Source organism: Lycorma delicatula, chromosome 13, assembly GCF_047948215.1.
Source record: "Lycorma delicatula isolate Av1 chromosome 13, ASM4794821v1, whole genome shotgun sequence".
Classification (NCBI taxonomy): domain Eukaryota; kingdom Metazoa; phylum Arthropoda; class Insecta; order Hemiptera; family Fulgoridae; genus Lycorma; species Lycorma delicatula.
Genome location: NC_134467.1, coordinates 33,728,116 through 33,744,174, shown reverse-complemented (window position 1 = coordinate 33,744,174; position 16,059 = coordinate 33,728,116). Strand labels below are relative to the sequence as shown.

At 27.7% G+C, this 16,059-nt stretch overlaps 1 protein-coding gene across 1 annotated transcript in view; it reads left to right on the top strand.

Annotated features, from left to right (window-relative positions):
- Positions 1-13,520, top strand: part of LOC142334053 (metabotropic glutamate receptor 2-like) — a 794,082-nt gene extending 780,562 nt beyond the window's left edge. Inside the window, exons 11-15 of the mRNA XM_075381719.1 lie at positions 339-552; positions 8,311-8,462; positions 9,005-9,188; positions 12,988-13,190; positions 13,356-13,520. Of these exons, the coding sequence (XP_075237834.1) occupies positions 339-552; positions 8,311-8,462; positions 9,005-9,188; positions 12,988-13,190; positions 13,356-13,520 (918 nt within the window). The remainder of the gene's footprint in view (positions 1-338; positions 553-8,310; positions 8,463-9,004; positions 9,189-12,987; positions 13,191-13,355) is intronic.
- The last annotated feature ends 2,539 nt before the right edge of the window (positions 13,521-16,059 follow it).

The window sequence follows — 16,059 nt, the reverse complement described above, 5'->3', positions numbered from 1 at the left end:
CCCAGTAGGAACATACTCAATTAGACGTATGTAGCCATTTGACTAAAAAGAAAAATTATCTGGGTTAAACCTTAGACACTCTCCTCCATTAAATTACCAGCTCTATGGGCCCTTGTACTTTCAGTATGCAGCTAATTAAGTCAAACCAACATTAAAAGTACTGAAAATTTGGAAAATAGAATTAAGAATACAGAAGATAGTTAGCATATAATAAGAGCGCAATAAAATCAGGTTAGGTCATCTATCTTAAAAATATTACAATAAAAAAGCATAGATAAATCAGATAATATACAAATGAATTATAATTATCTGAAATATAAATTATAATTGTGTTACAGGTTATAATTAATGGTGTTTGGATGGTTGTATCACCACCGAAGGCAATTCATCATTATCCAACTAGAGAAGAAAATTTATTGGTTTGTTTTTCATACGTTGATGCATCATATATGATTGCTTTTGGTTATCCAATTGTTTTAATTATTATATGTACTGTTTACGCTGTTTTAACTAGGAATATACCAGAAGCATTTAATGAATCTAAACATATAGGTAAGTTATTAGCATAAAGATTTGTCTTTATTTTATTTTATTTTGAATTGAAAAATTGAATATAATATATTTTATATATTAAAAAGACTACATTAATTTTTAGATTATGCTATTTGCCCCAGTCTTTCTTATGATTGAGTTGCATAAATACACCTGAGATACAGCAAGTGCAAGTCTGTATAATGATTACTTTCAGAAAATTTTAATGATTATAGAGTACCGCTCAAATGAATTGGAACACTATGGGAATTTTGCTATAATTTTATAACAAACAGTTGGCAACATTGCAGTTGCTCTTCCCAAAAGTTTTTGTTACACATAACCTCTCAGACAGTTCAGATGTGAGTTTAGTCTTTCATTTATTGTTTGCTGTGTTTTGTCAGGTTTTTTTTGTCAAACATAATACTGTATTATTGTGCAATAGTTTATTAAGTTTTGTTATTCATTTACTAAATAAGTGGACACAAGATCTTAAAAATGTAGCAGAATTATAATGTTATCTCAGCATATAAACATGCCTCAGAGGATGATTACTGAAGAATGTAAATTAGGTTTGGTACTGTAAAGAAAATTTTAAAACAGTTTAAAAATACTGGTTCTTTTTTTCAAAAAAAAAAGAAGAAAATGAGGACATAAAAAGGAAAACCACTCCTCAGACAAACTTTATACTGATAAGAAGAAGCAAAATGAATCAGTTGTCTGCTGTTGATTAAAGTACAGAAATGAGAAAAAATGGTTGACAACCATATGAATACTGTTAAATGAAGACTCCAGGAACACAGAGAGATCCCAACAACCAATGAAAAACAACTGCTTACTTCAATAATGTGCAAGAAACATCTACAATGGATTAAAACCTATAAGCAGTATGCAGTAGAATAAAAGAAAAGAGTTCTCATTCATGATGAATCACATTTTGAAGACTAGGGACATAAAGTAAAGTTGTACACATTAGTCCAATTAAAGTTACATCATTTTCTCACATCTTGAAAGCACCAAAACATCCTCCAAAAAAATGTTTTGGGGCTGTATGATCTTTGATGGACCAAGACCATTGGTTCCAGTAGAAGGAATGATGAATTCTAATAAATACATATCTTTTACACCAGAGAAGAATAGTTTCACTTATACAAAAACTGTTTCCATCCGCCAGCAAGATTTTGCACCTTGCCATACTTTTGAAAAATGCAAAACTTCTTCACTGAAAATGGTATAAATGTTTTTCGTTTGCTTGGCAACTCACCAGACATAAACCTGATCAAGAATTTTTGGTATAAAACGTACCCAAAAAAGACTACAGTAAAAATTTTTCATGACGATGAGCTGAAAAAAAAAAGATGAGAAAAACTAGTTGAATCAGTACATAAATATTGTTAGAAGGTAATAAACAATAAGGGAAGACACATCAGTTATTAAAATACTGAGTGTCCGAGAATTATCTGAATAACTTTGATGACTTATTAGAAAAAAGTAATATTCCTGTTAATGAATGGTTGAGCTCTCTTTAACAAGTAAATCATAAAGTTTCCCTCTGTAAATATTAGTAATATATACTATTAATACTAACAGTTCAAACAACTACATTGACAGGACATTTACATTGACATAATTTTAAATATATGACGACCAGCTGTTTTAATTTTTCAAATATTACAAATTTCATACAGTTAACATGTGAAGTTTTAATTATTGTTGCAACTGTGACAAATAATGTGAGTTCCTGAGGATGGAAATTAATTTTGAAAGCACTTGAACACATCAAATTCATTTGTTGATAAGCGATTTTCTTTTTTATATATTAACTATAAAAATACTAGATACCGCTGTGATTGCATACATCAGTCACTATGAATTCGCAGATGAAAGCACAATACGTAGAGTGATTCATTGAAATAAAATCTATCACACAAGTTCAACACAATTTTATAACTATTTATAATTTAGGAGTGTATACCTTTTTTTTTTTGTCTTCAGTCATTTTGATGCAGCTCTCCAAGATTCCCTATCTAGTGCTAGTCGTTTCATTTCAGTATACCCTCTACATCCTACATCCCTAACAATTTGTTTTACGTATTCCAAACGTGGCCTGCCTACACAATTTTTTCCTTCTACCTGTCCTTCCAATATTAAAGCGACTATTCCAGGATGCCTTAGTATGTGGCCTATAAGTCTGTCTCTTCTTTTAACTATATTTTTCCAAATGCTTCTTTCTTCATCTATTTGCCGCAATAAATACCTCTTCATTTGTCACTTTATCCACCCATCTGATTTTTAACATTCTCCTATAGCACCACATTTCAAAAGCTTCTAATCTTTTCTTCTCAGATACTCCGATTGTCCAAGTTTCACTTCCATATAAAGCAACACTCCAAACACATACTTTCAAAAATCTTTTCCTGACATTTAAATTAATTTTTGATGTAAACAAATTATATTTCTTACTGAAGGCTCGTTTCGCTTGTGCTATTCGGCATTTTATATCGCTCCTGCTTCGTCCATCTTTAGTAATTCTACTTCCCAAATAACAAAATTCTTCTACCTCCATAATCTTTTCTCCTCCTATTTTCACATTCAGTGGTCCATCTTTGTTATTTCTACTACATTTCATTACTTTGTATACCTTCTAGAACAACTGTTAAACATTGTATTACAAATGTAAATAAACTGGCAGTGTTGAACATAACAAGGGTGCAGGCAGGCCTAGAACATCACATGAAAAAATAGAATCATTCGTCAGTCTTTTGTTCATAGATCTGGGAAATCAACATGGAGCACAGTGTACAAATAAAATCTTCTGTTATCTACTATTCACGATATTTTGAAGAAACAATTAAAATTGCATCCTTATAAATTATAAATATTGCCGCACATTAGACCACAAGATCACACTGCTAGAAAGGAATTTACTGTGGAAATGATTGAAAGAATTGAAAATTACGATTGTTACCTCTAAGACAAAGCTACATTTCTCATATCTGGAAAAGTAAACACTCAGAACGTTTGAATGTGGGGATCAGAGAACCCACATGTTACACTTGACCATATTAAAGGTAGCACAAAAATTAATATTTGGTATGGACTGCTTCACGATTGTGTGATAGATCTTTTTCTTTGCGCAAACGGCAGTTAATGCGAAGAACTATCTGGACTTGTTAGAAGGGTTTGCTTATCCTCAGCTGGAAAAGTTATATTTGAAAATCATATTCTAATAAAATGGACCGCCGCCATGTCAGGGTTTATTAGTGTGTGAATCCCTCAATAACACATTCCCAAATTGCTGTAATACTGTAGTAATTACTTGGTCACCTCAATCATTAGATATAACTCCATTTGATTTTTTCCTGAGAGATTTCATCAAGGATAATATATACAAAACTCATGTAATCAATATTGATGACCTCATAAATGAAAAACTCATAAATGTGGATATGTTACAACGAACATGGCATGAAATTGATTACCAGCTGGACATTTTGCAAATTATTAACGGTGCACACATTGAACGTCTTGATTACAGGTAAAAAAAACATTCAGTTTTAATGTTTTTTTTAATTCATACAACCTGTTTTTGTATCTTAATAAATAATAATTCTTAATTGAGTAAATAATAAATAAATTATTTGCACGATAGCAAAGTTGTAATTCTTGGACACCCGGCATAAGTCTGGACTCTCTCTTGTTAATAAATTATGTATTAAGTAGAATTTGTTGTTTTTTCATTGAATATTTCCATTAATTTGAGTGGTTCTTTATTTATATCTTAATGTTCCCTATGATTAACAGAATGAAGGGATCACTTTTAAAGTTGACTGTCACATGTTGTATTTCACTGGGCTTGGGTACATTGACTTTTTAAGTGTATTCGTGATTCATTGAAGAAAGTGAACAGGAGCCTTATTATTTTTACAAGTTTTTAATTCTTATAAAGGATGTTTATTATTTTTTAAAATGGCTGTCATTTTTTAGAGTAACTTGAAAATCTTAAACAGCTGTTTTTCTTAAACAGTATATAGTAAGAATTCTTTATAAAACAAAGATATAGCAGTTTGAATGAAACATATGAACTATACAATTATATTTTTTTTATCTTTAAACTGTCCTTTTATTGCTTATGTCACAGTGTGATATAGTTTTATTTCTGATAATAAAATCATTATGGTTATGTTACACTTAAAATATATCTGTCCATTCTTAATCTTTGTTCTTTATTCTCCTTATAAATTTATTTACAATTATTTATTATAAAAAGTTATTTGAAGAATAACAGTTATTTTAATTTACTTCATGATTATTTAATTTTTTGTAAATTTTATTAATTTATAGAAAATTATCTAAACTATCCACAATTCAGAATAATTGGATCAATTTAAAATTTTATTAAACTATTTCAAGTGGAAAAACATTTTCCTTCCAAACACTTATTTGACTCATTTGTTATAAAATTCATTGTTTCTCTTTTATATTAAAACATTTATAAAAAAATTAATCAACAGAGTTACTTATATGCTTCATAAGACTAAGTTCATTCAGTTATGTATCTTGGAGTGATATTCAATAGTCATTTTACTTACAAAAAACATATAGATTATTTGATTTTTTAAATTATTAAAAATCTTAGAATTTATACTGAAAACATTATCTGTTTTATGGTTTGAGATGATGATGTTTCAAATATTATTATTTGGCCTGAAGATTGTAGAGAATGCTCCGTGTGATTTGTACCATTTATTTTAATTAATTGAATTTATAAAAATATAAAAAGGACAAATCAAATTTTTTCATTACTTTTATGTTCACAGATTTATGTATTTCTATCATACTGATTTTCTGACTGATGATTTGAGAAAGTCTTTGGGCATCCTATCCTTGAAGGTTCAACAAAATGTTTTTATCTTGATATTTACTCTATGGTGTTCTTAATAATTCTACTTTATCATCTTCAATTCAATCTTTGTTAAATTTATTTATCCCTTTTTGTAATCAATTAACTCTTTTCTGTATTTCCACATCTAAAACATTTTTTCCTTCTATTTTCCATTGTTGCAGATTAATTCTTTTTTCCAAGTTTACTATAGAGATTTTAATATATATATATATTCTCAGATTCACTTTTAATCGGAATATTTCTGTCAAATAGAAATGTGATCTTAAAGCCTCGTCTTTTAATTTGTTAGATTTCTAACATTTAAATTACTTAACTGATAACATAGTTAATTTTTTTTTTGTAGTTTTTGTTAAATATAATTTAGTTGTTTTTCTTTTTGTATCTTTTTTCTTTTTTTTTCTTTTATTTGTGTTAAGGAAGAAAGGTCTAGAAGAAATACTGTGTACATAAATATTCAACATGTTTGTCATGTATAGAGATATAACTTAGAAACAAAGGTTTAGTCTTGGCAGAGAGTTTTCAAACTCTCTTAGAAAAAAACACTCAAGACAGAACAATAGTCTTAGTCAATCTGATGCTGACAAATTCTATTTTGCTGTATCAGGGTACTTGTATCCCTCATTTTTCTTTATTCATATGTAGTTCATTGTGATTTCTAGATATTATTTAAGGTAAAAATTATGTTTAAAAGATTACAATTTCAAAGTATGAAGGAAATAGTGTAAAATGTATACCACAATCAAATATTTTTTCAGGGAAGTTTTGTGTAGTAGTAAAAGGACTGACCTCTGACCTAAGAGTATTGAATTTCAAGAATGATAACTTGATGGAGGTAAAACCTATAAGTAAATCTGTGGGATATTTTTTTTAAAGTTTATAAACCTTTCATAATTCTATATATCATTTCTGGCCCTTAAGTACTTTTCTTTCTCTTATTTAGTTTATTTTTAAATTACTCTTCAGAATTAAAAATTTAACAAGAAAATAAAATTACAAACAAAATACATGCTAATTAGGAGCAAACATCTAAATTGAGAAAATAAAAAAAAATTAAAAAGCACATTGAAAAAATTTGGTATCGTGGTAGATGAAAAGGTACCAGTATTTTTTTTTTTTAATTTGTTAAAAAATCTTTTAATAATTATTTTTAAATGTTTTAGTTTTAAATTTAAGCAATTTTATATTTAATTATTAATAAAATTTAATATCTACTTAGACTTTTTACCTACAGAACCAGAAAGAGTTGACACTCACTGTATGGAGACTGGTCCAGCTAAATATATCCCAATCACATTTTGATAAATCATGTAAGTTACGTATGTACTTAAATTTACTGAAAATAAAAATATTTTTATAGGTTGACCTCTTAACCTACAACCCCATGAATTCATTTTCATAAAGCAGGAAGAACAGGAATGAAGCGAGTCGATCAAATTTTTTAATTGCTACCTGCTACAGTAGAAATAATATTAAAAAATCCATTATTTCCCAGCAGTTGTTATTATGTTAGAATTAAGAAATTATGAATCTGAACAAACATGGGTTAAAACTACATGTCTACAGATTACACCTAGTGCATCAATTCTTGATTTAAAAAATCATGTCAAATCTTTAAATAGTTCCCTGATAATGAACATTGTTCGTACTATGGGCTTATTCAAATCCAATTTTCTTTGCAAATCTTCCATCTCCTGTGGTTAAATAAAAAAATATAACTGGCACATTCCCCATAATCCCTGTATAATCTCTATATTTAATGAAAATTCAAAAAAATTCTCATGTTTCAAAAATAACACTTGAATTTCCTGTTGCATATCAACATCTTTGTTAACAAAATATCCATGATCACTCACCTTTCAGACAGCAATTAAAGACTGATACACAGTTTATACTTTTTTTGATGTTTATTGTGTATTGAAACATGTAAAAAACAATAATCCTGACTAAAATTTAACCTAAAACATAAGATAAATTATAAAATATAGAAATCGTATCATATCACCATGAAGTATCTTAACAAAAAAGTTTTTTTTTGGTTTTTTTTTCTGAGCATAACATACACACACATATACACATAACGTAATTTAAAATATTTATCATTTTATTTAAATATAATATTTTTTGTTTATTTAGGTCAATGATTCTAACTAAAATGCGTTCACGTATTGTATTTCATTTGTGTGGGTATAGCAGTTCTAGCAGCCACTTTAGATACAGCTTTACACTTAAATATTATTCATTTATTTAATTTTACCGCTCATCAATGATGTCACAACATAGCGGATAACCACAACAGCTTACATCAGTGCTACACTAGCGCTCCTTGTGTTGAGAGGTAGTATTATTGACACAGAATACCCACTTAGCTGCTAGCTTATTTAGATCATTTTTTGGGGTGGAGGTGAATTTTGCAACTATTATTATTTTTTTAATTGTTAACAAACGTACCTAAGAAAAACCTTAATTAAGCGAAATCTCGAGATACTGAGGGTGACATTGCTGTACAGCCTCATCCTAGCTCTCACTCCTTTAACCTGTTTAGTTGAAAATTTATGGCACCAATGCCTCATATATAGAAGTAATCTGATCTAGTTTGGAACATTGGTCTGGTAGTTCTGGAGAATAAGGAGTGCAAGCCAAACACACACACATACGTACATATGAACATCTGGAAAATTTCCATCTGGTTTTTAGGGTTCCTTAGGTATTAAAACGTCAAGATCCAGTGAAAATTGCATATGCCGAAATTGGACTGATTGCAATTCTTTCTCTTCTAGAGCTATAGCTCTGCTATAGAGCTAGACTGGTAAGTAAAATTTAAAAAATAAAAACTTTATGAAATCAAGCACTAATTATATATTTTTATTTTTTAGGATTTACTATGTATACAACATGTGTGATATGGTTAGCATTTGTACCATTATTCTTTGGCACAGGTAGCCATATGCCTTTACGTATTACTAGCATGTCAGTTACTATAAGTTTATCTGCGAGTGTTACCATAGCATGCCTTTTCTCTCCCAAGGTAGGTATTTTTAAGTTATGTTACTAATAAATTCATAATTTTTTAATTTATTACAATTTAATTTCTGTTTTTTGTCATATAATCCTGAATTTTTTTTTAAATAGCATCTTGGAAAGATTTATGGTCTGTAAAATAATCAAATAATATTAATTGTATTGTCTGATTGTTTTATAAAATAATCAATCAAATATCAATAATTGTAGAGTGTATCAAATTTTTTAATAGATTACTTAACATACATTTTACGGCTTAGAAGAAATATAGCCCAGTTTTTAGTTTCAGGATTTAGAACTTCAGAGATATGAAAATGAGCGAGTTTGACATGATTTATATATTTAAATAATTTTATAATTAAATAAACACATATGTATTTTGTTAAATGAACTACCTAAAAAAATAACAAAACAGAAGGTACTTGTTACATAACGCAGTAATTATTTCTACGTAATATGTTACTTTCATATATATATTATAAATAGGTAAATAATTTTAATTCAGTAATATATTTTAATTGTGGTATTTAATTTTTTTTCTTATTACAGCTGTATATAATATTAATCCGACCTGAACGTAACGTCCGACAAAGTATGATGCCTGCATCACGATATAGCGGTACAGTTAAATCAGGCACAAGTGCCAGTGTAATGGCAGCTGCTGTTGCAGTAACAAATACACAAAGATTGTCGCAACCATTTATAAATGCTATTGATCCGACTGGTAAGCCATGTATGTATTCATTTAAGTATATAGATTATATAATGGATAATGTATTCATTGATATAATTATATACAAAATATATTATTTATTTTATTTCATTTATGTATTTTCTCTAATTTATATTTCAAATATTATTTATTATGAATTCTAATTCTTTTTTTTTTCATTTTATGTTTGAAATGTTATTCAGTAAAATAATATTTTTAAGTCATATGAATGCAGTTCAGTTCGTAAAAAATATTTGAATTAACTGCTAACTACCACCTTTCAATATGTCATTAGTTTGAAGGATTATTGAACAGAAACTGAACATTATTGTATTACTGTACTGTATTGATGATTACTGTAGGAAACTGAACAGTCCTCCAAATTTAAAATTTATAGATATACGTACAATTTTTTTATATATTTTTTAATAAAATTGGTATAAAGATTTGAAGATTTCCACTTGATTGTGAGACGCAGTTAATTTGTTCCTTGGTTTTTTTTTATTCAGTTAGGCTAGACATATAATAAATACATGTATTTATTTACCAAAGCTCACTAGTTACAGAACAATCTTTTTTTTTTTTATTTAATAAAAATTTAATTACACTACTTTTTTATAAATTTTATATTTTTGCACATTTATTAAATGATGCATGATTTTTATTTATTTTGTTTATTTCACTAAAACATCGAGTTTTTTATTGATTGCAGAGACTGGATGTTTATTGGTGTTATTACTGCATGCTGTTACATAGAAATTGCAATATTTGTCATATTTTGCATGGTTAGTATAAATTTTTTTAGGTAGATTTCATTGGTTCACCGGTTGGTCTGGTGGTAAACGCTTCATCACAAATCAGCTGATTTCAAAGTTGAAGTGTTCTAAGGTTCAAATCCTAGTAAAGGTAGTAGTTACTTTTATTCAGATTTGAATACTAGATCGTGGATACCGGCATTCTTTGTGGTTGGGTTTCAATTAACCACATATCTAGGAACAGTCGACCTGAGACTGTACAAGACTACACTTCATTTACATTCATATATATCATCCTTAGTCATCCTCTGAAGTAATACTTTATGGTGGTTCCAGAGACTAAACAGAAAAAGAAAAAAAAAGGGGTATACTTGTTATATTATTATATATCAATATATCGTACATATATCAATTTATAGCGAAGTATATATTAATAATATATTTTTTTAGGTAGGTTTCATAAGAAAGCTATATATTGTAATGGGTACCATGATTCAACTTTCAGAAAATTTTGATATATCTTTGTGTTTCACATCCCCCAGACCCCAAAACCACTGTTAGTTCAAAAGTTTATGTATACATTTCTATATATATATATATACTTTTTTTTCACTTTCTTGTGGACACAATAACTGCCATTATTTTGCGCCAATAACTTTAACATTTATACATAAAATATAATGACCAAAACAAAATCAGACCATGGGGTTGGAAATAGAGGGGCTTTTCCGAAAAAAACAAAATATCACTGTAATTTTTTATTAAAATATCAAATAAAGTTTGTACTATTCTTCGGACAAGGGGCTAAAACTTATCTAAGTAAAGTTTTTAAATATCACCAACCACTGGCCCACAGGATGGAAAGAATGGGGTTTTGAAGACAAACAAAATCATACCTCCCCTAATAGGCACAGTATCGAATCGGTTTAAAGAGATTGTTAGTCCTCTAAACATTACCTAAAAATTTTGTCTGAAACAATTTTCGATTTGAGCAACCCTCACTGCAAGGGATGACCAAAATATTGCTGGAATTGTAAAATGGGGATTGTCGAATGCTAAACATGTGAAACTTTTTCCTCATGCAACCATTGTCGTATTGAGTAAATTTGAAGTTTTTCTTAACTTTAAGGTGGAAATCTTTTTCATCCCCTTCTTAGCACTGGTGAAATCTACCTCCACCTTCCAGCATGCTAAAAGCAATTTTTTTTTATATTGTTTTATTTATTTTTAAATTTTTATTATACAGTAATTGAATTAAAATTTTTTCTATTTGTTAAAAATTAATTAACACTTACATGAAAAGCTAATTATGTATTTGCTAATTGCATTAGTTGAGGTTAATTCATTGTTTTTTTTTCTTTTTGATTCTGTAACTTTCAAAAATTTTATTAATGTAGTCTTTAAAATGTTTAATTAGGGAACCACAGTATTAAAAATTCTGTCTTAATCTGATAAGAACTTATCTAACAAATTATAAAAACTAAAAATTGTAATAATTAAGATTCTTTAAATAACTAAATATATATGTTATTAAAAATATAACTCGTTCTTGATGAAAATGCATGTTTTACTCTTATGTTAACCATTTTCCAAATATGTTGTTTAAGTACAGGTTTAGAATTTTTAGTTGTAAGTTTGTAATAATAGAATATACTACAATTTTTTTTAAATTTAGCCTTGAAACAAATCAAACCTTTTGGTTCATAACTGTCCCAATATCTTAGAAAATATCTTCCAAAAATAGAAATCATTAAGGATGAAATGGTAATTATTAATGAGAGAATAAGATACTTTTTGCATATTGTTGGTATTATTCGGTTTCTGAAAATTAAAACAGGTAGTATTCCAAAATTTACTTCTGCTTATAAAAAGAGAACACTTCAATTCTTTATTTCCGTATAATCTTTACTCAAATTCAGTTACTTATCTTATCACAGCACCATTTTTTGTAGACACTGATCAAAGAAGTTTGTTACCTGAGTACTCAGTCAATTATTATTCCTACCTGTGACCTTGGATTTCAAAGTACTTTGTAAGGTAATAAGTTGGTGCCATACCTGGGCTGTATGAGTAAGTAAAATCTCTGACTTTTCAGCACTTCATAATTAAATTTTATTCATAGTTCTACATTCAAGAATTCTACCAGCAAAAAATTACTTTATAATCTATATTTATTGAATCCATCATTTGGTGGGAATGGAAATCGTACATCATGTTTCATGATGTACGATTTCCATTCCCACCAAATGCCAGCATCAATGGGCAGTAAATGAGTATATAATATTGGTTTGCTAGTGATTATTAGATATGAACTGTATTACAATATAGCAGTCAATTTATTTTTAACAGCAAATTGGAAATTTACTCTGACTGCCACATTTTCCAAATGTTTCACTGTCTTATGAAAACAGTATAAACAGTTGTTTATTGACTGTTTAGTGGTAGATAGTTGAAATCTTCAATATCTATTTACATGACTTCCACTGCATAACAGATATGCGATATTTGATACATGATTGATTGATAAGTTTGAAAATATCAGTTGAGAGTTTTCTTACATAATGTGACAAAACACTGTAATACTTTGTTTAGTGTTAGTTTTGTATTTGTTTTAGACAATACAATAAACTAACCCAACCTTGACAAGTAGTTTGCCTTTGGGTTGATTTTATCTTTCAAAATTCCTCCTCATCCTTGATTCTACTTTCGCTGATGAGTTGAGCTAAATACTGGTAACTCAGACTGTACATGCTTCTTAGATGCAATATCTGGATGATCATTTTGATTTGAGGATTGTAAAAAAATGGAATTTATGGCTGAGCCAATAGAATATTAATATATGTGGCTAAAATGTATGATACAATCTATAAACAGAGTTTAAATCTATGTTAAGAGATCAATAAATAATATTGAGTTTCCACTTTAAAACCATATCTTATTGAATAAAACATTACACATAGAGAAACCTTTCGATTACATAATTTAATTAATGTTTAATAAAAAGCTACATTTAATTACTGCTAAATAATTAATAAATTTATCGTTCATTTTTTTTAATTTTACAGTAGCAACAAAATGCATTGATATTGAAATGTGTGGAGAAGAAGGTGGTTTTGGTAAGCATAGAGATAAACAAAATAATACACCAGCGCTTCCACCGCAACCATTAATGATAACTAGATCAACGCAAACTGTATTACCAGTTATAGTTGCAACGATTAGCAACAATAATATATGTACATCGACAAATACAACATCAAACGATCAAGTTACAAACAATAACAATAAATTTAGTAATAACAATAGTAATAACAATAATAATAATAGTAATAATCATAATAATTCTGCAAATAATAATACATCAAATAATGGTTCATTTGTTGTCGGTAATGGTCCATTAACGTCTTCAACAAATAATGATATACAATTGTAGCATGAACAGTCAGTGTCACAAGTTGTTCAAGATCAACAGCAATCATGTGACACTGAAAATTTACCAAATGTAAATGTTACTAATGCTGCTACATCTAATTTAACTGTTACTGCTGCTAATTTAACGAATCATATAATTAGTTCATTAGTTTTAGATAATTTGTAGTGATGATTGTATATTAACTTTAATGATATAATGGCTATTTTATGTGATTTGTAAAACGTTAAAATGAAATTTCATGAATAACATATTTTAATATATATATATTATATACATTTTATTTACAATCTTTTCTCTTAACTTGTATTCTTTATTAATTTATTTTTTGAAAAAAATAAAAGCTGGTTATCAATATTTTCAGATATTTATTAAACAAGAGTATATTTTTTAGTGCTGTGATAAAAGATGAATTGTTGTATCTAGCATATATTTGTTTTAATGAAACTATGTCAGATAAAGTTATTCATAGATGGGACTAAGTTGATTAATGTCATTATTATTAATTATTATCTATATATGGTTAACAGAGAAGTTATAATTTCTCTATCATTAATGAATGATAAATACCTAATTGTTTCATTTTGTCTTCCCTGCCAGATCGTATGATAACACTGAATACTCTGTAGCTTGTACTTGTAAATTTTAATAATTTTTAATATCATAAAAGCAAAAGAACTCTTTTTTTTTACTTATTTTGTATTAATAGATTACTTTATTTATAAGAAGATGTTCAGACACAAAACAAAAAATTAAAATTTTGTTGTATTTTTACTAATAATTTTATTTAAAATAAAAAATATTTAAACAATAAATGTTTCAAAATGAAAATGACTTTTAAATACATCTTTTTAGATATTGTTGCATTTCCTTTCTTTTTTTTATCTTTTTTCCATAGTTTCGAATACTTTTTCATTCTTTCTGAGAGTTCTTATTTTTGCTCTTCTGAAAATTTTCTTGAGCTGTTCTTTGATTTTTCCTTTTCATCTAGTTTGAAATCCTCAATTTACATTATGAAACTTTATTCTGTTATTATTTTTTTCCAATTTTTATTTAGTTTTTCTAGGTCTTGGTTTAATTCGCAGTGCCACCCTATTTTTGTTTTTCTATCTTTTTAGAAGTTAGATAATTGTTTTGTAAGTCTATTGTCACTCGTTCTATAAATATGGCCAAATAACTTCATTTTTCTTTTCCGTGTTTCCATTTCTAAATCTTTTATTTCTTGGTAAATTTCTTTGTTAGATTTTAGCCTGTAACTTTCCTTTGTTCTTTTGGATCCAAAAATCTTCCTTAAGATTCTTCTTTTTTCTTTTAAAAATCTCTTACATTAAACTTTCTTAAACAATCGCTTCCATATAAGGCTTCTGAGCAAATTACTGTTTTGTAGTGTCATAGATTAGCTTCACAGCATTTCACTTAAATTCTTTTTTTTAATTTCTTCTTTTTGAGCACCAAGTTGCTATGCTGACGACTATACGACTATTTCTCTCTAATATAATGAATATAGAAATTCAGCTGTCCTTGTCTAGATTTTGATTTTTCATTATTATATATATATATATATTTATACACACATACACACACACACCTACCCACACCCATCCTGTCCTGTTCATTTTTTTAATTCTCTGTTAAAATTATGATCAAAGAAATTATACTTTCTCTACCTGAATCTACATAATATGTTTTATAGGATCTCTCAGATGTGAAGTTTGATTCTCTCTATACTATTGTGCACTTGTTTTTGTAGACATCATCTCCTTTCATTTTTGTAACTGATTAGAATCTACATATTAATGATACTTCCATTTTTGCTGTTTTATACCGTTTTCAATATTATGCTCAGTCTTTCATAAGTTAGTCAACATTTGAAAGAGTTTTAATCACTAAAATGCACTTATAAAAATGTTCTTTGTCATCAGTTAATTGTAAACTTACATAAAAATAAACAGAAAAAAGTGTTTCAGATTACAGTTAAGGCTAATGTCATTCAAAAACAAACAGACAAAAAAATTAAACATTTTCAATGTTGATACTTAAATTTGCCTACTCTGTGTACTTTCTGTTCGTTTTCAAAGATTATTTCTTCTACACAATTCTTGTCATTGGTTGTAAATTCTGTTTTTTCATAGGATATTTCTAAACCTATTGTTTTTTTATTTCTTTTTTTTGTTTTCTGTCAGTAGATGTATGTACTTTTAATTTTGCTTCTTCTATATTTGTAGCTTTGATAATTGTCATCTCCAAAAACTAAATGATTAATTGGGTAATTTCTTATTTTTTTTTGCATTACTAAATATACAGTTTCTGAGATTCAATGTTTAACCAGTTCTTTATAATTCTCTAATTACTTTTTCTAAGACAATTCTGAGTAGAACTGAGTAGATTCCATCACCCTGTCATGCCTGTATTTATATCAAATGCTTCATGATAATTATCCACACTACACTACTGATACTAGTGCTTTTTTAATTATTGCTACACTTTTCCTATCTACTTCTGCTTCTTCTAATTCTTTAAATAATGATTCACAGTGTACAGAATCACAGCCCATTTTAAAATCTACAAATCTAATACAAAGTAATTTTCATTTGTATTAGAAAAATTAAGTAAAATAGTGACAAAATGATATTAAAAAAAATTAAACAAATTTAAAGAACTATAACATTTTATAATAAAGAAATTACAGATGTTCAAACAGAGTTTT